The sequence below is a fragment of the Populus alba genome, chromosome 7 (assembly GCF_005239225.2).
Source record: "Populus alba chromosome 7, ASM523922v2, whole genome shotgun sequence".
Classification (NCBI taxonomy): domain Eukaryota; kingdom Viridiplantae; phylum Streptophyta; class Magnoliopsida; order Malpighiales; family Salicaceae; genus Populus; species Populus alba.
Window position 1 is genome coordinate 10,894,665 of NC_133290.1, and position 24,655 is coordinate 10,919,319.

Below are 24,655 nucleotides of genomic sequence, written 5' to 3' on the forward strand. Positions count from 1 at the left end.
TAGAGCTTGGAGTTTTCTGGTCTCTTTCAATTCCCTAAACCAAGACTGGAGAAGTTTGGTGAGAGGTTATTCTCTCCGAATTTTGACTCCAGCTAAAAGGAAATTGATTGGAGGCAGACATGATGCTCGCTCCCTGTGGACGCGTTTGCGTTTCATAGATTATCAAAACTCCACTCCTTTGCGAAGGAGCATAGAGACATGTTCATTTCAAAACTTGAATGATAAAACCTGAATAATAATTTTATTAATAAATGGATAGATTTTCACAGACAAGTTGCTGAATCTAGGAGAGAAACAAGAATGAGATTTCGACCATAACAACTTCAACGTAAGGATATGTCAAAAACACCAAACCAAGAGTTACAGAGCTTCAACAGCCACTTTAATTTGGAATTGTAATAGCAGTTGTGGTGTTTAAAGTGTTTTTTATTTAAAAATATATTAAAATAATTTTTTTTATTTTTTAAAAATTATTTTTAATATTAACACATCAAATCAAAACTATCTAAAAACACAAATTTTTAATTTATTTTAAGCAAAAAAACAATCAAAATTTAAAAAGCCAGTCCAGTCTCCAATCTCTGCATCGGAGCTCTTTCCAGCCTTTCTTTACAGGCACTCCCCTCTTTCTACACATCAACCATTTAATTCTACAGAAACCGAGAACAAAATACACCAGACAAGGATAAATCACTAATGCTAATCAAGCGCACCCAGAAGAGGAAGAAAAAAGAGTGTATCTTGGATTTCTACTCTTTCACTCCAGCAGTATTGTAACACATCATGAGAAATAACCAGGGAGAATTGACTCGTGCAGGGCTTTCTCAAATTGTACCAAAACAGCTTCCTCTGCCACAATCCACCCACTGGTTGTGGATTTTTCTCGATCAAATGAATTGGAACAGCTCTGAAAAAATAAATATAGAACGTAAGGATTTAAAACTCAATCAGCCAAAGACTGCACGGGAATCTCAATGGTGTACGAGCAAGTGTTCTATTTGACATGTAATTAATGCGTCAATAAGCATGGGTTAATAGCCCTACATATTTACAAGTGCGTTATGATATGTCAATAGACAGGCGCGTTATTACTTTTTTCTTTCTAGTTTAAGATTTTTTGAATTTCACTAGTTTCCAGGGCTGCTCTACGCATCAAACAAATTCTTTTGAAAGTAAGAAAAAAGAAATCAAGATCCATAAAACTTGATAGTTGTAAAACTTGATTTATTAAATCTACCTTGAAATTTTCTAACCTGATTCTTTAACTAGCACATCTTTAAAATTAAATTGTGAAAGTTGTCACGACATGGCCTAGTCGACTTAGAGAGTCCCTAGATAAACTCGAACAACCAGTTAAAAACATGGTTTAGCTTTTAAAAAATATGAATTTTTTTTAATATTAAAACAGTGACATGTTAAATTGACTCGGGCTTTACAACTTAACACATCAAACCCATAATCCGAGTTTAAAAACTTTTTTAAAAAAAGATTTTAAATAAACAATAACAAAAAAAAAAAAAAACTTGTAAAATCGAGCACAATCCAGGCACAAATTAAATATCGGGAAGTTTGTTTCAGATTATAATAACCTTATAGAAAGTAGACTGATATAATTTATGAAGACATTCAAAATAAAACAAATATTAAAGACGAAATTATGAAAAGAATGACAAAAAAAAAAGGGAGAAACAAGAAAAAAAAAAGAGAAATAAAAAAAAAAACTCCTTCACTGTTCATGATGAAGAGATGAGTTGACACCTAATTCTTTTAGATGCATTAAGTAATTATTACTTAACTATTTAGATTCTTATTAGAAAAAAATATTATTTTGATACATTTTTTAACGAAAAGCTTTTTGAAAAGTAACTTCTACAACGCTCTCAAACAAGACAAACAGGACCAAAGTTAATCTATCTGAGAAAAAAACTATAACCCAGAATAAAGGAAAGTAAAAAAAACTCACCTTGGAGCAAGTATAGATGACAAGGGTCATCCAGTTCCAATTCTCTAGTACATTTTTTTGACAATCATCAGCCCCATCTAGTAGAAAAGATATTAATTGGGGCATGAGTTGCATCTCAAAGTGCCTGAAACCACCACACAACTTGCAGTTGCCAGGGTCTCCCAGCTCTGCTGTGGCGAGAAGTGGCTTTCCACCATACGAGTGCCTGAGTAAACAACCGAAGAACAATTACAAGGAGATAGGGGAAGATTAGAACTGAGATGTAAAATGTGCTGTGGGATCAAGAAATGGTAATTGATAACCCACAAGGAAAAGATTTACAGGAAAGAAAACAAATTTCTAATATCCATGTAAAACTGTAGAAGGCTTATTTGCTGCCTGTATTTCCAGCTCATAGTGGAAGACTCCAAATCATCAAGTAGGTGCCAAAAATAAGCATGACAAGCTAGAAATTTCTAATATTTTGACCAGATCAAGGTGAAAAGGGGATGTCTCCGTCAGCATAACAGGTATAAAGGTGCGCCAAAAGACCCAAATTAATGAAAAATTCATGGGATCTCCATCGGATCAACTCCACCACAGTATTAATAAATCTTTTAAAGATACAAACAATTGACGCCTCACATGAGAAGGAGCCTGATTCCAGGAGTGATGCTAAAAATGGCGATGGCTATCCCTAATATAGGGTAGTGATGAAATTGGAGAAAAGAGAACCTAATATCTGTTCAACATTTTTTTCGATAAAGTAAGAAACCCCTTGTGTATATCTAAAGTGTCTAAACTTCATGTCACAACCTGTTAAAGGCAACATTGTTCGGATGTCTTCCCTGATTTTTGCTTGTTCAAGAAGCCCAAAGCTCCTTAAGTGATAACAAGCTATAACCCGAGACTATACAATCATCAATCGTGACAGTGGTACTCAAATATAGCTAATGTGGCAAGTTATCACTGTCTGCTAATCAAAATATAACTTCCACGAGTCAATACCTGAAGCATTGATCTGGGTTTGCATCCAACTGCTTCTTGAACTTGAGGTATGTCCTGTCAGCACTTAAGGCTTTATCATATTCATACGCTTCCTGTTCCCCTGCATCTCCCATTTCATCATCATTGTAATTGCAATTTTGTTCCTCCTTAACGGAAAGTTCAGAGTAAGTTGAACATATGGAAGAAACAATGTCCTTTGAGGATGGTTCTTGGGTATACATATAAAAGCAAGGAACCACTGCAATTACCAAACAAAAATGAACCAAGGAGAAACTTAATAAACAAAGTGTCATTACTTAAGGGGGGAAGATAAAAGCAAAAGTTAGACAAGAAGTCGCCAAATATTGAAAAGAAGCAAATGCTTAACAGACTCTTGGCATGAGGAAGAAAGAAAAGATGTAAGTACCCTTATCAACCATGGCAATCACTCTCTTGTCAGACCCATTCCAAACAAAGTTACCTTGGTTAGAATGAATGAGGCTGATGCAAGGTTATGAATCTCCAATTAACATATTATAATCACGCAACACGCCTACGGGTTTCTTATGACATGTCAAGACTAATCTCATAAAAAAAAACTTTACCAGGTGTTTCCATGTCTACTCCTGTCCTTGCCACCAAAGTGGAATTCTTTACAACAGACTCGGATCGTCGGTTCCCATCTTTTTTCTTGGAGTGAGAAGCCAATGTTCCAGCCTCAGAAAGCGCTTTACTCAAAGCTTCAAGATCAATGTCTTCATCACTATCATCATCCAGCCAGTTAGTTTTTGAAACTGACACTGGTGGAGTTGAAGGGACCACTTCTTCTGTACTCACAGATGACTCGCTCTCGCCGTCCACTTTCTGAACACGAAGAGCTCGCCAGCTGCAAACAACAGAATCAAACAAATAGTACTAATAACTACCACATCAAATCAGACAACATTGTAGATAGGGAAAAAAATCAAATGATTAACAGAATACTGAAACTGAAAATACCTAAGAGGGGTGTTCCCACAATTTGGTATTATACAACCAAACACTAAAATAGTTCGATCTTCAATGTTTAAGGTTCCACTAGAAATTGGAGCGTAAACCTAGAGAGAAAGTACAAAACTTTTTTAACAAAAATAATTCTCCAGAAAAGACCCATCAATTCACTTTCAAAAATATATACAAAGACAAACCTGGGCAACAAGACAGAGCTTACTTCCACAAGTACCACAAATAAGCAAATTGGGTGCTAAGTTCTCGGCAGGAAAAGGCCAATCCTGTTTAGTAAGAGAAAGAATGCTCACAATTCATTCAATCAAAAAAAAAAAAAGTAAATAGCAAAGTACGATTAAGTGAAGGGGATGTTTTGAAGAAAAAGAAAAAAGACTTACAGGGAGTCCACCGATTTTGGAAGTGTAAAAATCAGATGGTTCACGATTATCATCAGCCCATGGTCCAGGCATGCCTAGCAGTACTCCACCACCACCACCCATCACTCTCTTTTACTTTTCTTTAACTCTTCCTCCGTTACAAAAGAAACGACCTAAATATGGCCATGAAACTAGCGAAGTTTACTTCGAGGCTTCTGTCCTTTCTTAGAACGGCGGTTGCTGCTGGTTTCCGTATCAGAACAACTTAACACTGCTACCAACGCACCGTTTTATTTTTAAGCACTGTTTTTTTTCTTCTTTTTTTTCTTTATTTATTTATTTTTGCTCTTTATTCAGATCCTATTCAATTAAAAGACTTGATTTTCTTTTTATGAATCGTATACTAATTATTAATTAATTAAAAAAAATTAAAAGAATTAAAATAGCAGGATTATTCACCTCCTCACAATTCATAGGCCATTGGAATAGTATTTTGGGTTTTTTTTTTATTGAAGTTTATTAAAATTTAAATTTTATAATTTATTTGGATTTAATTTTTATAAGGATATTTTAATTTTTTAAACTGAGTTTTTAGATTTAGTTGGTTAATTCGGGTTAACTTGAGCTATTTTTTTAAATTTTATTTTTAATATTAAGATTTTTTTATTTTTATATTTTAAAATATTTATTTAATTAAATATATTTATCAATCATCTAAATTGATTTTGAACCTGTTAAGTTGATGTTCATATTAGATTAGCCTTTGTATAGTTTACATTTTTTTACTATAAAAAATATTTAAAAAAAAAAAAAAAAATATATATGTTTAATTTTTGAAATATTTTTTATTCAATTCATATGACTTTTTAAAATTTTTAGATTCAGACATGAAACTTCGAAGTAAAACCTACGTACAAGAATGAAAAAAAAACGCGTTCAAGGGTGAGTGAAGCAAATTCACTAAAAATTAATTTATCAATGTTCACTTATTTTTAACAATGTTTTATAGTTTTGACATTTTCAAAAATCAAAACATTGTAACATCCTTGATGTTTAAATCACCTTTCTTCGAATAAGTCTTATCCTGCTACAACAAGTGATTATCACTTGATTTAAAATTAAAAGAGTTCAATATTCCAAATTAGTCTACTGATAGTCACTTATTTAAAATAGCGCAAGCCTAGCCTACGAGTTCAACATGGATTGAACCTTTGTCTCTCCTTTTCTTTCATTGTGTTTTCTTATTTGATCAATAAGCTCTTTTTTTATTTTTAAACTATTTGGCTCAACTTTTTTAAATTGTGATTAATCTTTTTAAATGTATTTTTTTAATTTCATAATGCTTTGAAGAGATTATTATTTATATTTATATATATAAAAGAGTTGTATTTAAACAAAAAATATTTGTTATTAACAATGAAAATTAACCTCTAGCTTAAAATAAATAAAAATGGGTAAAATAGAATAGATAATTAGTGTGAAACATTTACATTTATCTTTTAATTTTGCTAGAATGATCAGCTTCTCACTTTAATGACTTTTTAATCATTAAAAAAAGGCATGGTAAAATTGACATTTACTATTGAAATCCACAATAAAAACTTGAGTCCTTACAATTTTTTTTTTTAATGATTTTGCACTATACTTGTTTCCTTGTTTTGTCTGCTATTTTCTAGATATAAACCTTTTCATCTCCTTTTCTAATTTTATTCTATATTGGTAATAAATAGTAGGATTGTAAATTTCTGGGTTATGTTTTTTTTTTACGAATACAGAAATCTTAATAAGAAATCATATCAAATCTTAGTTTAATAGAAAAGTCTTAATGTTATTATCATAAAAGTTCTTTAGTAGTTAAATAAAATATAATAATAAACCTGTAAATAATTCAATATTTTTTATTGATTTTTTTATGTGTGCCAGAGCTTAAGGATGTAAATTATTTATTTTTTACTACTTTATTTCTGGCAATTTTCTCATCCTTTGACATATGATTAAACTTTTAATATTGATTTTTTTTTTCTTATTGATGGATTAACACGAGTTACATGTTTGGTGGTTTGACTAAGTTGACTTTATGAGTTGATTTTTTTTTTTTTTTTTTATTTTATTTTTTAATTTTTATTTTTAATATTAAATTGATTGAAAATTAAGTTTCATAATTTGTTTTTAATTTGTTTTTTATGAATTGTCTCAATCATATAACGAGGTTAAAGTTTGATAAAATTAATCTAGATTAGTTCAAATTGTTTGTTTTTAGGCTTTTTTCAATTTTATTTTTAATGTTGGGTTGATTGAGAATTAAATTTTATAATTTATTTTGATATGTTTTCTATGAAGTTATCTCGGTCTCATTACCCGAGTCGTAAATTTAACAAGTTAATTCAAGTTAAAACTAAATTAATCCAATATATTTTAGTTTCAATATTTTAGAAAAAATATCTTAAAAGTATTTTTTTTTAAACTATATTTTTAATGATTGTCTTGAGTTATTTTTGAATCATATCAAGTTGATTAGTTAATATCAAGTTAACCCTCATATAATTTAAAAATTTTCCTACTAGAAAATACATTAACAACATCTAGATTTTTTTTTTATTTTTTGCATTAAAAAAATTAATCTAATCCGTAACATAAGATTGATAAAGACAATTTATAACATGGTCAAACCAAAAGCAGAAACTTGGATCACAAGATTTCCCATTACAATTTTGAACCAAGACCTGCCTTTCTATTGATCTTATATACAAAGGTCGAGTTCCGGGCACAAAACAGGCCGCCTCACTTCCTAGGATCTTTACAAGATAAAATTAGTTTAACAAAGTGTGATGTTCAATCTTTTAGTGTATAGCTGTCAATTCCATCTCTTGGAATTCTTCAACCCTTTTGACTTTTGTTTGGCAGCTTGAAAGGCCTTCATTTTTTGTTTCTTTCGAGCTTCCTTCTCAGCCTGTAATAAAAGACGACAAAACTATGGCTCAAATTACCGCCATTGTTTACTTTGCAGTGGGAGTAAACAAGAGGATAGAACTCACCTTTGACATCTTGGATTTGGCCTTTACTTTGGGAGCCTTGTCCTCAAGCTCTGCCTCACGTTCAAGCTCTTTCTCCCTTGCGTCAAGGTTTTTCTCTAGATAATACTGTGGATCACAAAAATTGAGCCACAAAACCATTAGCATCCGAAGTCTAAGATTAAAATAAACCCCAGACTTCTACTTGCGCCGCCTTAGTAAGAAACTCTGGTTACTTAATCTTCAATATATCAAGATCCGAGTAAAAATAAATGAGGCCTAATCACCAAAGTTCCATAATAGAAACTTTGAACTCGCTAATCAGACATTCATATGAATATTCGTTGTGGTTACATACAATTTCAACATGAAACAGGCTTGAAAAATAAATCGACCCAGTTTTAGATGTGAATCTTGCGACTTTGCTACCATTACTCTAGGTGAATAGCACGCCCAAAGATGTATAGTTGTGGGTGAGGGAAGAGAGAGAAGTAAACGGACTTACATTGTAATCGCCTGCATAATCCTGTAACTTGTCGTCTTTGACTTCCACTACTCTATTAACTATTTGCTTTATGAAGTACCGGTCATGAGAAACTGTAATGACTGTGCCACTGTATTCTGATATGGCCTCCTGATGTCATAAACAGGCATAAATTGACTGCAATGTCTAAAGCAAAATAAAATGTAGAAGGAATGGAAAGAAATAAGGAAAAGACCAAACCTCAAGCATCTCTTTTGAAGGTATATCCAAGTGATTAGTTGGTTCGTCCAAAACTAGTAAAGTTGAAGGTTTTACCATGAATTTGCAAAATGCTAAACGTGCCTGAACGAAACAGAAAAACAACACTCAAAACTTCAAGCTTCATTAAAAGAAAAAATAATAGAAAATGTAAGAGAGCAAAATTAAAAGAATTAGTATAGAAAATCATGGCTGGTATAATCTGTGTTCCAGTGATACAAAGTTGTAGAAATGAACCCGCTCAACCAATAACAAGAAGCTAGTTGTCATGTCATGTAACAAAAGCCTATTCATCACAAAAAGCATATGATTAATTAAGGTGATGGGTTCCTTACTGAATTTATCTATGCTATTTATAGAAGTGCAAATATGTTTACACCTTAATGAGTTTAAAATATTTTCAATCTGGGATATCAACAGCTTGTAATTTTTGTGATTTTATCAGTTGAGTACTCTACTTCTAATGAGTTTAACATTCATAAGTCCATGAGAGAATGAAAAGTTAGATTAAAAGCGAAAGGACCAACTAAATTCTAGGAAGACCAACAGAATTACAAGTTTTGATTACATTTAATCAAAGACTAACCTCTAAAATGATATATTTAATGGTTTATTAGCATATCAAAAACTGTGATGATTGTATTTGGTCATGAAATTAGACTGATTTCTTACTAATGATATCAACATAATAATAATTTCACTTCTTTTTCATGATAAATAATATTTTCAGGTTTAACACAAGGGCATGTTAGCTGGTTATTAAATAATTATTGAGGTGATGCAATGCTGCATGCAAGTAATGCAATAATAAACATGAAATTTAAAAAAAAATGTGCAAGAAATACTTCGAAAGATCAAACGTGGCTTTCAATACCCAAAGTTATTCATCAAAAGGAAAAGGAAGATCAAACATGACAGGTGAGGATTGGTGACGATGCACAGGGAGCCAGGAGATATCATATTAGGCAGATCCAATGGATACAATAATATCCAAAGTAGCAGTACAGTATTGTAGAAAATGATGTAATTAGGAAGTGTATTTATGTGTATAGAAGAGGTGGCCTTCACCCATAAGAAAGAACCAATAGTGTGATAGAAAGAAACCAGAGTATGATTTATGTCACAGTGACATGTGATTGAGATTTGAGCATTCATGAGCATGGACAAGAAAAGGTGAACCTTCTTTAGCAAACCCTGATGTAAACCCACCAAGCCATAACTCAACTCATTCATGAAACCATGATTAATTTAAAATTCTTCTGCAGATTCCTCAACAGTCCTGATCATCATGTCCAACAAAAATAACCATTAATGATTGTGAAGAGGAGACCTCCTTGTTTCTCTCATGGTACACTCCTCTTCTCGCCGAGCTTCTTTCTCCTTGGTCCATAATTTTATATGTATCAAGAGCCTCATCCTATGTAGGAGTGGTGTGCAGCTCATGATATGCATTATAGCTAGATGAATATAGCCTAACTTCATCTTGTTATTATGTGAGGAAGGAAATTATATGGTGCTTGCACTGACTTGTTGAACTCAGCAGCGCATAATGAGAAGCATCAGCAATGATACATAGCATTGAAAGAAAGCCAAGTATCCATCTCATTAAAAAGGAATAGAAAAATATATTGACCATGAGACAGATTGAAGGAAGTATTATTTGTTTTCTCATCCAATTTTTCAGTAGATAATGTATGTTAAACCTGTCTAGTATCATGAGCTCCATGCAAAATAATATGTACTAAAGAATGGAAGCAATTTTCAATAAAAGATTCAAAATGCAAAAGAAATTTCTTTACATGCTATTTAGAATCAATTATATTAATTGAGTTCAATTGATAAATAAATTGAATTCACATGTTTGGAAGAAATAGAATTCAATTCATTTTGTTTCCTATATCACGCTCATCACCTTCATCTTATTTCTTCAAAGGTCTCTAAAACAAGAGATGGGTAGATAGGTATTTTGGAAAGCTAGTTTTAACATTAATTTCTTCTTTTTAATGTAGTAAATCAAAAAGGTTGACATCAGATTTACCTTTTTACCATGTTTAGAGATTGGATTCCATTTAGAATTCAATCTTGACACTCAAAAATTTAAAATGATTTCAAAAATAAGATTTCATTAAAACCTCTCAAATGAATTAAATTCGGCGGATTCCAAACACAAGGTAAAAGAAACAATAGCGCATAGAGAGTGCAAATATATGAGATTTAAGGTTTAATAGGAGAATCCCAGTTTAGTTTACCTTCTCACCACCACTCAAAAGTAAAACCTTTCTATCCAGCATATCAGCTTTGAAGTTACAACGACCAAGGAGTCCCTTTATATCATCAAGTCTCCAGTCCTCCGCAACTTCTTCCACTGTTTGAATTACTGTTTTATCTAAATCAAGTGCCTCAGCCTACAAAGAGAACAGACTATACTCAGTTGATCTGTCTAACAATTAAAATTAGCAAGAAACCATGAAGGAGTCACTGGATGGGAAATGGCATCTGATTGATTAGGAAAGCACACCTGGTTCTGCTCAAAATAGTTCGGTAGTACATTATGTTCCCCAATCATAATTTGGCCTCCTGTTGGCTTCTCTAAACCCATGATCAGTTTCAGTAAAGTACTCTTACCACATCCATTTGGACCAATAATAGCAATTTTCTCGCCTCTTTCTATCATAAGATTCGTCTTATTAAAAAGCACCTGGTACAAAAGCAAGCTATAACTATCAATAATGTATCTAGAAGATCAAGGTGAAATAGAGAACTCAATATTTCAAACATCATCTTCCCTGTAAAGTAGCTCACCTTATCCTCAAAACCAAATTCCAAATTATTAATGGCAACAACAGATCTTCCACTTCTCCCGCGCTCTGGGAACCTGATCTTCATCTGTTTGTGTTGAAATGGCTTCTCTATTTGATCCTCTTCTTGAAGTCTCTCCAGTTTCTGTAATGATGAAAAGTAAATGTTTTGGAAAAGTTAAGTGAACACTGAAGCAACCAGGAAAAAATACAGGAGCCAGGCTGTAGAGGAGGACCTCACCTGGTGGGGAAAAAAACAATCTAGATATGAAGGCAGGAAAAAAGAACAAGGGCAGCATCAATTTTTCTTACTAGGTTACCAGTCAATCTACTACCATAAAATGATCTAATCATAGAGATAATAACAAGAAAATAATTAAAAACACAACGAAATTTCATGTTGTGAGTTTGGTAGCATAGAAACTGCCCACTACACATGTAGTGGGCTAACTTAAAAAGGGAAGAAGACATCTCAATCTAAGAAACTAAAGAATCCTGATTACATATGATTTTCTGAACTCCATTGTCTTTGATTTCAAACAGGATGCAGATATGAAAGGTTCACATTTTTTGTAAAATTAGTATGAGGCCTATCTCTGAATATTTCTCTCCACAATTGCGTTGTGATGTTAACAACGTAATTTCAACATTTAGATGAATGTAAGAAATGTATCAGAGTTGTTCTAATAGATGGGAAACATATTAATATACCAAAGCATAGACTGAATCTTTCAATACAGTAGCTCATTAGACAACAAGAGGATGCTTGAATAATAACCAAGAAAAAAATATTTCAAAGTGAAATTCGATCAAAAAAAGATGGAGCTTTTTAATTCTCACTGTACCTTCTCAGCAGAAGAAGCACGGCCAGAGTTTGCTCCTGAACCTAACCTACTTATCAATTCTCTTGTGTGCTCAATTTCCTTTTGTTGCTTCTCCCAAGCAGCAAGCTGAGCTTCAACCCATTCTGCTTTTGATATGATGTATTGAGAATAATTCCCCTCAAATGTCCTTGACACGCCCATATCAGTCTCCACAATTTTCGTACATAATTGATCAAGAAAGGCTCTGTCATGAGATATGATGACCATGGGCACTTCTTGCTTCTGGAGATAGCCTTCAAGCCACTCAATCGTGTCAAGGTCAAGGTGGTTTGTGGGTTCATCCAAAAGCAACAAATCTGGGTCCTGCAAATGTACAATTGAAAATTTAAGTCCACTATAGACCATTTGTTCCAAAGATCGCAAAACATATTTAGATGTAAACGAGCAGCCATTGTTTGTCGCTTCAAAACTCAATGTAAGTTACTTTACACCATAAAGTGATGGCAATAAAACAAAAAAAGTAGCCCGGTTTTCAGTCATGACCAAGCTGCATCCACTACTCATCACTTCTTCCAAAAGAATACGCACATATTAAACACTAACAATGATTGAGGTGAAGCAGGAAAAAAAAGCTCTGCAAATTCAGAAATTTTCAAATAAAAAAGAAACAGTTTCACCAACACTAATGCCAATCTATTTTCTGGAAGCAAACAATACATCCCCACACCATTTTCTTGGCAATAAATCAAATTCAAGCAAAGGTGTCATACTTGAACCTTCTACACAAAATGAACTCAAACTTATCATTCAAAACTATAACCAACATGTTATAAAAGAGAAAACAAAATAACATTATACCTGAAGCAAAATCTTCCCAAGCGACATCCTCATCTGCCACCCACCACTAAAAGAAGCCACCAATCTATCTGAGTCCTCAGGCGAAAACCCGAGCTCAGGCATCAACTTACTAATCTTTGCATCAACTTCATCCAAGTCCACAGCTTGTGCTCTTCTCTGCAACAAATCAAACTCATCCAATAACCTCCCCATTAACTCCAAATCCTCCACAGATCCCTCAATAGCCTTTTGCACCTTTTCCAGCCTCTCAGCAATCTCCATTTCCTCTTTAAAAGCACTCATAAACTCCTCCTTCACGGTCCTACTCATAGAAACCTCGAACTCTTGACTTAAAAAGGCAATCTTCATATTCGCTTTGGCTTTAATCACATTCCCTGAATCAGGCTCCTCTTGTCCAGTTATAATTCTCAACTGGGTCGTTTTCCCTGCTCCATTTACACCAACTAATCCAACCTTCTCACCTTTTTTCACCTCCCAAGTCACGTCTTTCAAAACAGTAACTCCTTTATAACTCTTGCTTATGTTTTCTAGCTTAATACCTGAAGATATCCCTGAAGCCCCACCGTTTGATTGCTTGTTTGAGCGTTTCTTGTCGAACTCAACATCCGAATTGCTCGAAAACAATGATTCAATGTCAGTTTTGGAGTCAGCACCAGATGTTTCCACCGTGGCAGTTGATAAGCGTGCTTTGGTTTTATAATTCGATCTTCTGGTAGGGAATTTGAAGGAATTAGTGTTGTATTTAGTGGATAAGAGAGACGGGTTTGGTTTAAAAAGAATGGATTTTTGTCGAGGATTGAAAAAGGTTGAGCCGGTGAAGAAGGTAGAGTGGAGTTTGGTGGACAAGTCCATGACTGGTTAGTGAGAAAAGGGAGGGGAAATAATGATGGGTTCGGGCGGGAGAGTGTTTCTCAGGGCAGTGAGAATCTGTGGAGGGGAGCGGAGAGAAACACTCAGCCCATGAAGAAAGAGATACTGTTGTGTGTTGGAGAGGCTTTTCAACTTTTAATTGCAAAGGAGATAAATTTTAGTGTCTGTAAGAATTTTCTTTTTTTCTTTTTTTCTTAATTCTCTTCAATTATTATTATTATTCAATTTTGTTTCTGACAAATTTAAGCCTTAAAAATGCATTTCTCTGTTTTTTTTTTTTTTTTTTCTCCAAGCAAACTTTTGTGGCTGTGGAAACAGATAACAAACACTCTTAAGTTCTGTGGCGCTAATTCTCCTGACCCAATATTGAGCATTCTATTTACCCAGTCAGCTACTGACACCTGTGTCTTTTTCTTATGATTAGGCACCAACCACGTGCTCAAGTTACGAACGAACTGCCTGGACAGACAGAATCGTTTTTCTTTTTTTAATTTGTCCTTTTTTAATTAAAAAAAGCTAGACAAATCCAGCTGGCTACTTTATTTCCTAGCCTTTCTTAGTTCTGGTGGGCTGAGTGTTACCTCCAATGTGGGCTTTTTTTGCTTTATTATATATTCGAGTTCCGGAAGAATTTTGATCTCTAGTTTATTTTACTGATTTTTAGATTGTTTTAGATTATGTATAGGTTTTTCAAGATATTAAAAGTGTTTTGGGTAAAAAAAAATAATAAAAATAATTTTTTTTGGATTAAAACACCTAGAATCTTATACCTATTTTATAAAAAAATATTTAGGAGTGGAGACAGGTCATCTACCCTAAAAAAAAAATTAAATAAGCTTGATGTATAGGTTGCTTCAAGTCCACGCCTGAGCCTTTTGTTTAGAGGCCCAAACACTTTACGCTGCGGGTCAATTTATTTTGTATAAAAAATATTAAAAAAAATAAGATCTAAGATTGTTAGGTATTTCTCCAAAGCTATATCTAAAAGCATTGGGTCTGTCTATTACGCCTGACCCAAAAGTTATATTTATAATATTAATAATAATATTAAACTTGCATGACCTAAGTCTAGGTGCGTTTGGTTATAATATTAAACTCGGAGCCTTAGATATGAGTCTGACTGTTTATAAAAGTGTGATAATTAAAAAGGAAAAAAAAATTAATATTATAGAATGAAATTAAAAAAAAAAGATTAATTGAATAGAAAAAAAAACAATAAAGTAAAGCATTATTTCGATTAATAGTGCTTTGCAAGGAGGAGTACATTAAAATCTCCTCATGGGATAAAAATAATCCAATGAACAGTAAACAAAACAAATTATAAAGTTTAATTCTTAATCAAATCGATATTAAAAGATGAAATTGAAAGAAAAAAACTACTTAAAAAAAAAATATATGAATCAACTGGTTTAACCCGCCAAACTAGTTTAGCCCGTCAAACTTGAGATTCATGTTATGAAATTGAAAGAAAAAAGGTTGATGCCTTTTAATTATAGTTAATTACAATATTTAAAGATGAAATTGGAAGAAAAAAACTAATGAAGAAAAAAAAAATCTGAATCAACTGGGTTAACCCACCAAATCGAGTCTTGGGATTCATGTTATGAGAGTGTGATAACTAAATAAAAAAAAATAACATTAATGAACTAAATTAAACAAAAAAAGATTAATTAAAAAGAAAAAAAAACAAAGGAAAAAAACCTATAGGAAGAAAAAAACTAATAACGAAAAAGGAAAAAAAAATCTGAATTAATTGGGTTAACCCGTCAAACTAGGTTAGCCTGTCAAACCTGAAATCCGTGTCATGAAAGTTTGATAATTAAATAGAAAAAAAAACTTAATATTAACAAATTAAATTTAAAAAAAAAGGAAGAAAAAAGCAGAAATAAAACAAAAATACTAAACAAAAAAAAGATTAATTTTTAAAAAAAAAACAAAGAAAAAAAAAGCCTGCATGAAGAAAAAAAAAACTAATGAAGAAATAGAAAAAAAAATATGAATTAACTGAGTTAACCCTTCAAACTAAGTTAACCAGACAAACCTAGGATTCGTGTAATGAAAGTTTGATAACTGAATAGGAAAAAAAAATTACTGGTTAACCCAAAATTAACCGAGTTAACCATCAAACCCGAGATCCATGTCATGAAAGTTTAATAACGAAATAAACAAATTTAACATTAACAAACTAAATTAAACGAAAACAAATAATTAAAAAGAAAAACAAAAAAAAAATCCAGGTTAACCCGTCAAATCTGAAATTCGTGTCATGAAAGTTTAATAACTGATTAGGAGAAAAAATATTTCGGGTTAACCCAAAATTAACTGAGTTAACCCGTTAAACCTAAAATGCGTGTTATAAAAATTTGAGAACTGAATACAAAAAATTAACATTAACAAAAAAATTTTTTTAAAAAAATATCCATTAAAAAAACAAAGAAAAAAACAACTTAAAAAAAAAAACAAAGCAAAACGCCAAAAAAAAAAAAAAACCTCAACTTTTAAACGAAAAAAAATAATTAAAAAGAAAAACAAAAAAAAAATCCAGATTAACCCGTCAAATCTGAGATTCGTGTCATGAAAGTTTGATAACTGATTAGGAAAAAAAACATTTCCGGTTAACCCAGAATTAACTCGATTAACCTGTTAAACCTTAAATACGTGTTATAAGAGTTTGAGAACTGAATACAAAAAATTAACATTAACAAAAAACTTTTTTTAAAAAAATATCCATTAAAAACACAAAGAAAAAAAAGAAGAAAAAAACAATTTAAAAAAAAACAAATCAAAACACAAAAAAAAAAAAAAAAGCTCAGCTTTTGCTGTAAACTATATTGTACAGTCCACAGTAAAAAAAAATAAGTAGTTTTAATATATGTTACAATATATATCCTTTACAGGTGAATCTTTATTTATTTTTCTTGCATAATGTATTTTGGAATAATTATATTGAGACTGCTGTAATTTGATTATTTTTTTTTATTTGTCTCTATATTTTTTAAAATTATACTTTACAGTTTACACCCTCAAAATTACACTTTATATCCTCTAGTTTTGACGGAAAAAAATCAACAAAATTTAATGACCAAATCCATCATCCCTCGTTTTATAATGGGGAAAAACCTACATTTACCTCTCCTGCAAAAAGCTTGTTTCTCCCCATTACCCGCGGTGGCCTTGCGGCGTTGCCTTGAACTTCCACGCCGATCTCCTATCTCTTCCACGCCTAGAATTTTTACCTGAGCTCCTCCCTGCTGAACTATCACGATCCAAAGGTGGGGGATGTCGGATAACAGGAACAACCGGAGGCGGCAAGTGGTCCAATAGATCTTTGCTTGAAAATCTACTCTCTTCAAATCTAAACCCATGGTAACCAAGTGCCCTTGCACCGCCTTGAAAAACTCCATCTATTATTTCTTCACCATTGATTATTCAACCCGTTCATGGCCCTCTCGTTAGGTTGGATACAATTGTTTTTCTCAACTACCATGGAGTAGCAACCACTGGACATGCCCATTTGTTTGAAAATCAAATATACTATAGCTGTCATGGTTTGGTTAGAGAAAGAGTAAATAATTGTGAAGAAGGTTTTTGTTTTTGAATGCATAATAATAAGTTTTCTAATGATTGTGGTTTTTGAATCAAAGAACATTTGCTTATCAATGCCTTTTGATTGGGGTTTTCTTTCACCTTGGTGGAGGGCAGAGAGAAAGTCTATTAATTTCTAATATTTTACAATGTTATGATAAAAAAAGAGTTGAAAAATATATTATTATAAAAAATAAGGTGACAAATTATTTGTTAATATTTTAATTTTTTAAAAGTTTATTAAAATAATAAAGAATAAATTTTACAAATTAAAAGGTTGAATCGGAATGAAATTGAAAAAAATCTAATTTCATAAATTATCTCAAATAAAATAAATAATAATCAAAATAATGGAGATCAAATCTAACAAATTAAAAAAAATTAAAAAATGATGAAATTAAAATAATAATAATTTCATAAATTATTTCAAATATAAAAAAAATAGAGACCAAATTTGATATATAAAAAATTTCAATTAAAAAAATAATAAGAGAAAAGCAAATAAAAATCATAAAAATAAGAATTAAAGTAATATAAAAATCAAATTAAATCAAAATTTAAGGGATGAAATTGAAAAAAAAAAGATTCAAACAAAATATATATCAATAAAAAATTTAAGAATTAAATTTGATATAATCAACAAATAATATAATATTTTTAAATTTTTCACAACTTCTAAAAAATATTTTTCATCCAAAATAAAAGAAAAACACTTTCTTGAAAATCAAGTTAAATTTTTCTTTGATTGAAACTTTTTTTTCATTGATTAACTTTTCTAATAGAAAATAAACATATGAAATTATTTTCCGGGCAAACAACACCCCTGGGTGTCCTGTTGTTCCTTTAAGTACTATATATATATATATATATATATATATATATATATATATATAATTTGAATTTTTAGTTTGAACATTCATGTAAAGTATACTTTTTAAAAATATTAAGATAAAGGGAAAAAAATAAAATATAAAAGGAATGATGTTATTTTTATTAATATTTTATTGATTTTTTATTAGGCAATATAATTGTTTCGACTTAATATTTGTAGATGTATTTCAATCTCAAATAAATATCTTTATATTTAATTGGTTTTTAATTGTACAAATATCTATTTTAAATTAAAAAAATTGATAAAATAAATTGTTTGGCCCGATTGAGTTAATAAATCAGGTCATGGTTCTAATGGTTAACTTCAATTGATCAGGAATTAAGATTCATAATTTGTTTTAGTTGTATAAATTTTTTAAATTTATTTAATTAAATATATATATATATATATATATAATTTTCAATTTAAAGATTTTTTATGTTAAAAAACATGTAGAAAATATTGTTATATAAATTTTTTTATTAAAAAAATAATCGGCTCACAATGAAAAATGAGTCAAATAGCTAGTGTACGCAATAAAGAAGATTTATAACTATAGTAATTAATTGATGTCAAGCTTCAAAACCAAAACATCAAATTAAGCACAGATTGTAACATGGATGCAAGACATAGAGCCAAGTTGGTCATCGTCATGCATGTTTGTTTTCTCTTTTTTTTTTTTTTTTTAATTAGGGGAGACATGCATGCTGTGCTCTTCTGATTAGCACACGTAAAGGTCGTAACATAGAAATCTAGTCTTGGATCCACTTGATTTATGTGAATAAACTAAAAAAGATCCTCATTCTTTAATGATGGGGCATCAAAATAAACATATCATAATTCAGTGGCATAAAAAAACATAACATTATTGCGATTTAAAATATAACATTTATTAAGCATCTATTTGAAAATGTAGTTGTAATTATAGTTATTTTTTAAAATATTTTTGGTATCAAATATATTAAAATAATATTTTTAATTTTTTAAAAATTATTTTTGAGATGAGTGTATTAAAACGATCCAAAATATACTAAAAACAAATAATTTTTAACAAAAAAAATTTATGAAACATAATTTGCACCGCATTCCCAAACAACATTTAAAACACTTAAAAAATCATGATTTACAATTATAATAATTAATTCATATCACAATTCAAAATCACAACATCAAATTAAACACAGATTGTAGAGCCAAGTTGGTCATCTTCATGCATGCTTGTTTTCTCTTCTTCTTCTATTAATTAGGGGAGACATGCATGCTGTGCTATTCTGATTGGCACACGTAAAGGTAGTCACATGGAAGTCTAGTCTTGGATCCACTTGATTTATGTGAATAAACAAAAAAACAAATCAAAATAAACATACCATATTTCAGTAGCATAAAACACGTAACATTATTGCGATTTTAAAATGTAACATTTATTAAGAGTTTATTTAAAAATATAGTTTGATTGCTTTTTAAAATGTTTTTTATATTGAAATATATCAAAAGAATATTTTTTATTTTTAAAAAATTATTTTTAAGATCAGTGTATTAAAATAATCCAAAACATATCCAAAAATTTAATTTTTATTAAAAAAATTTAAATTTTTTTATGAAATATCATTTACATCACATTTTCAAATAATATTAAAAAATTATTTTTTCAATGGTACAAGGTGACAAGGCATGACTAAGAAACTTGGAAAATAGAATAGTGCTACACAACCCCCAAAAATAAAGAAAAAATAAAGAAACACACACACACACACAAGAAAGAGAAAGAGAAAAAAAGAAGAAACGATACGCCATCGCAGGCAAACCTAACCACCAGCCGCGTTAAGGAGGATGTGTTCTTTTCCTTAGAAAACACCTAGCAAATGCAGAAGTGCAAAAGCGTGTCCAAACCCAGTGGCATATCCAGTAATAAAAACAAGAACAGAAACCCATTTTAGTCAACAAAAATAACAAAAATACGTGTCCTATATATGGGATAAGATGACTAGCTAGTACTGCAAAAAATCAGGCTGTCATTTTGCTGTCCATCGATCACCTTCTTTCTCTAGTTTCTTCAAACTGTTCTTTCTTTGATTCTCTATACAAACCAAGCCCCTCTTCTCTGCTCTAACTTTCAGCACTGAAACCAGCCCCTCTCTCTCTTGTGCTATCATATATCCATTCATTCTTATAGTACTTCATTAATTCTTAGAAGCTTTCATGGAGGATCGTAAGGATCAGGTACTACCACTACAAGTCACTGTTTCTTTTCTTTTCATCAATCTTATCGTTGGTTTAGTTTTTTTCTGCTGTCAATGAACTACAAGAACCTTCAAGTTTCATTATTTAGTTTTTAATGTGTAGCTATTAGATAGTTTCTCGCATGGTTTAGCAAGTGTAATTACCCCCTTTTTTCCGTTTTCAGATCTGTGTTTTTGTCGTTTTTGGTCTCAAATTGAGTTCTTATTTTGTGGCCTTTTTGAAACATTCAATCAAGTAATCATTCACTTTTTTCAAAGCTGGGAACCACGAAACAGTCAAAGGTCACTTTATGTTGCCTTTGTTTCCAACGCGTTTTTTTAACGTATTGGAATGCTGGAGTTGTTGTTGTTGTTAACGATTCTTTCTATGTATAAGCAAACATAACTCAAACGTGTTTCATATTTTCCATGAAGAAAAATGCTCCATGGCTATCAGTACCACAGTTTGGGGACTGGGACCAGAAGGGTGAATTGCCAGACTACTCCCTTGATTTCTCAAAAATAAGGGAAATGAGGAAGCAGAACAAGAAGGATGTGTCAAGAGCCAGTATTGGCAATGAAGAAGAGCTAATCAATCCAACAGCAACCGCTGCAAAACCTGCTCAAACTCAAGATCATCACCACCACCACGATTACCATGAGGGCCACCATCACTCCCCCACAGTAAGATTCTTTCTTTAGCTTTATTTGGAACAAATTTACTGAACATGATGTAGCAAGTACAGTGATATCGTGGTCGTTGTGAAATAGAGAGAGTAACATGATAAATAATACTTGGATGATAGTGGCCTGCATGTGGTGGGATGGTGGAGAAAATTGTTTGGAATTGTTGGTTGTGCTCTTAAACATGGTGGGTCAATATAGCAACTTGGTAATATAGAGTCCATTGATAAAAAGCTTACTCCACTTGGCGATGGCATCATCCTCCCATGAGTCCATCTAACATGACAAATAAAGAAGAGAGAGAGTTAGAGGGAGAAGAAAAATCCTGCCTGGTTGGCAACAGTACATGGGACGGCTGACTAGGTTGATTAACTGGATATGAATGTTATATGATTAGAATGTAGAGCGGTTCAAACACGTCTTCCTTTGTGGTTTTCAAAGCTATTGTGATTTTTCAACGTAATTTATTTCGAAGTGACTAGGTATGTTGTGTTACCTCTTGATTATCAAAAGAATAATTAACACATTGATTTTCTCACATCTTCTTAGAACTTCAAACAGATCAGTACCTTTCTCGATAAAAACTTAGATCATAAGAAGAGGGAAGAACTCGAAAGAAATCATGTACGGCTATTGAGCATCTGGATTGTTAAATAATTGTTTCATGTGATTCTAGATGCTTATTGTCTGATCGGATGCAGGTTTTAGAATTAAAAGCAAGCATTTAAATAAATTATATGACTTTAAAAAATCTGTAAGGTACTTTTCATCTGTTGCAATTATAGATATGTGTGCCCACAGACGGAAGTGAGGATTATCCTGGACATGCCTAGACTGTACGCAATTGCGAGTGGTGCACATGTATTGATAGTTTTGGGTTCCGTTTAACTTGTTTTTTTTATAAAAATTGATTTTTTTTTATAACAGATTAATTTTTTTATTAGTGTTTTAAGATTATTTGAATGAATCGATCTTAAAATAAATTTTTAAAAAATAAAAAATTATTTTAATATATTTCCAAACAATAACCATTTTAAAAAACATTGAACAAAATCCTAGCTAGCCCTTGTGAATTTTCAAAACAATTTGAGAAACATAATGTTTCTGCTGGTTTATCTCTTGCAACATGACAGATGTTGTTATCCAGGAAGTGTTCAGTTGATACATCAATAGAAATACTGTTCTTGGGATTGTTGAAACTGCAACCACTTGAATTAGTACTTTGGATTTTTCCTTATCTTTAATTCGGATTAGGGCTTACTTTCACTGTTGGTTTCCCTTGCAGACAAGGAGGAGCATTTTTAGCTACTTCAACTGCTGTGTGAAGGCCTGAGGCAAGAGGACAAATTATTTGTGCCGTGTCGCATGTGACGATGATGTACTTGGGGGACCATTTCGTGTTTAGCCTTTTTTATGGTTTTAGTTTTTCTTTTGGTATCGTTTTTGTTCTTCATCCCGTTACCTCCATATTATGAAAAAAAAAAAACATATGATACCTTTGTAAAGTGATGGTGATTGATATTTCTTTGCTCCAATGCATCTTCTCTTCTCTCTGAGCAATGGTTGATTACTAGATTAGCTAGAAAAACACTTTTTTTTTCCCACAAAAGGAAGAACAAGAAGTTTTGCACTGAATGAAATCATGGGGCTGACCCGGTGATTATGGTGCTGATGCATGGACACTTGTGGCCTTGTTGGCTATGGGAGGTGTTCTATGAGGATGGCCTCTGGAAAATGAGAGCCGTGAATGTTTGTGGCAGATCATCAGCTTTATTAAGCCAGCACTGCCCGGAAGTGACTGCACCGGAGTTCCAGCTCCGGCAGGTTTCGGCTGTGGGGTAAGCTTTAACTTCTATATACAGAGGTTTCCTTAGTGATCCGATCTTTGGACATGGTAGGGTTTTTTTTAAGCCCGAAAGCCATACATTTGTGCTATGAAGTGGGTTTGTGGGGAAGCAATTGACAGGCGTCAAGGGCCATGATTCCACAGTGGAGACTGCAGCAATCTTCGCTGTCAGCAACAAAGAAAAGAACTCTTTGATCGAAACCTCTCCTTTCTTTTTTAACCTGTCCATTTCAAGGAGAATTTAATGGAGTGAACTCACTTGCCCGTCTCTTGACGTGATCAAGACCTCCTAAATGGAAGTTTTATGGACTATATTAATCTACTGGGTGGGTAATTTTAATTTAGACTCGCCTTTTTCTACTCACTGGGTCGATGCCCATTTTCACGCCTGCTATCATTATTACAAATTACATAAAAAAGAGAGATTCACGATGGATTTCCTCAGTATATATAGTGATTTGTGTTTTTTATTCCTTTAGTTTTTTAGCTATATTTTTTTTTATCAGTTGGGTCCTTGTAAATTAAGTTCAATGGGATTTTGAGCTCGTAATTTATTTTGAATAGGTTCCTATTGAGTTCTCTAGGAATAAAAAAGATGTTTAAATGTTTGATTTGGCAAGATGGGATTTGGTTTTGTTGGTTAACAAAAATAGAGTGCATCCACTTTTTTTTATTATTGCTTTGCTGGCGCCTTTTCTCAAAAAAATACCTTTAAGATTTTTTACAATTTATTTTTTCATCTTTCAAGGTTTTTCATTATGCGTTTTGATTAAAAACTTTATTTTTTTTATATATATATATTAATATATATATTTGAGAGAGAAGACAGAGTCGCTTAAAAAATAATGAAGGAGAAAAAAAAAAAGTTCAATTCACAACATTATGGCCATAAAAAAAATTTTCTTAGTGTCAATCTTCTCGAAACGAGTTCAATGACGGTAATATTTTTTTATAAACATGCCGGGGAAAAAAATTAATCAAGTTCATTTAGTATTTTCAATTTGATTGATTTTCATTTATTAGGGAGATTTTATGATATTTTGAGATTGTGAATAGGCTTATCAAGGTTCTTAAAGTGTTTTTAAGATATTTTTAAGGTGAAGAGGTTGAAATATAGGTTTTGGGTCCAAAAACTTGGACCCTGATTTCCAATCACCAGTAAAAAACTAGAGTTCAAGACGACATATCCTCTATTTTTCTATGAAAGAAAAGATCACACAAAAAAATAAAATTAAACCAAGTATATAGACCTCAATTCTTAGGCTGAGATGTGCCCGATGGGTTGCTTTCTAGGTGTGACCTACTAGGCCCAATATCTCTTGGTTTTTTTTTAAAAAAATTAATTAATATAAAATTTAATTAAATTCTCTCTCATTTTTTAAAATAAAAATGTTAATTGTTCGATTTCAAAATAAATTTAATATTCTCCCTCTTCAAGAGTAAAAAAAAAAAAAGATTTTAAAAGACATGTAAGGGTTATGACCCAGGTTATAGATTGGATATATTAATTACCCGGGTCTATTCAAAATGTTATTGTCCTAGTATTTTTTTTATAAAAAAATATTAGGTCAATGTTATTTTTAATTATATTTTTTTTGGCAAACAAGGTTTTGGCTATGTCAAATAAGGTAGTTGTGTTACACATGAGAACTCAAGTTGACCTAAAATGTTGTCATGTTAATATTTTGTAAAATAATTAAAACAACATCTAGAATTCATTTTAATCAAGCCAGGTTTTGCCAAAGTTGACTGAGTCGCAATTAAATTTATAAAATCAACTAGGTTATATTAGATGAACTCCCACACAATTTAATTTGAAACATAAACTAAGTAAAGATCCAAGTCAAGCTTCCACGTAAACCCACCGAGTCAAGCAAGTTTCAATAACGTTGCCAAAGAATTTCACAGGACAAAGCATGAACGATATATTAATTTTAGATATTTTAACACATTCACGTCAAAGTTATCAAAATGTTTTTGTTTTAGTCAAAACTTGCTTTTATGCTCATGTTAAGATATTGTTCATAAACAAATATTATAAAAAGAAAGGCTGA

General features: G+C 31.6%; 3 protein-coding genes across 3 annotated transcripts; 1 reads left to right on the forward strand and 2 right to left on the reverse strand.

Moving 5' to 3' along the window:
- Positions 1-502: 502 nt before the first annotated feature.
- LOC118043598 (uncharacterized) lies at positions 503-4,568 on the reverse strand. Its single transcript, XM_035051618.2, has 7 exons — positions 4,315-4,568; positions 4,117-4,200; positions 3,929-4,026; positions 3,535-3,815; positions 2,951-3,188; positions 1,964-2,168; positions 503-907 (listed from the first exon to the last, which is right to left on the reverse strand). The coding sequence occupies exons 1-7, from the start codon at positions 4,414-4,416 to the stop codon at positions 782-784; spliced, it is 1,134 nt and encodes a 377-aa protein (XP_034907509.1). The 5' UTR covers positions 4,417-4,568; the 3' UTR covers positions 503-781.
- Positions 4,569-6,932: 2,364 nt separating this feature from the next.
- Positions 6,933-13,530, reverse strand: LOC118043600 (ABC transporter F family member 5). Its single transcript, XM_035051619.2, has 9 exons — positions 12,527-13,530; positions 11,690-12,031; positions 10,849-10,989; positions 10,565-10,744; positions 10,296-10,451; positions 8,029-8,130; positions 7,810-7,938; positions 7,329-7,433; positions 6,933-7,243 (listed from the first exon to the last, which is right to left on the reverse strand). Exons 1-9 carry the CDS (start codon positions 13,376-13,378, stop codon positions 7,148-7,150), a joined length of 2,103 nt encoding a protein of 700 aa, XP_034907510.1. The 5' UTR covers positions 13,379-13,530; the 3' UTR covers positions 6,933-7,147.
- Positions 13,531-19,841: 6,311 nt separating this feature from the next.
- LOC118043601 (uncharacterized) lies at positions 19,842-22,311 on the forward strand. The gene is made up of 3 exons (XM_035051620.2): positions 19,842-20,072; positions 20,507-20,755; positions 22,041-22,311. The coding sequence occupies exons 1-3, from the start codon at positions 20,052-20,054 to the stop codon at positions 22,086-22,088; spliced, it is 318 nt and encodes a 105-aa protein (XP_034907511.1). The 5' UTR covers positions 19,842-20,051; the 3' UTR covers positions 22,089-22,311.
- The last annotated feature ends 2,344 nt before the right edge of the window (positions 22,312-24,655 follow it).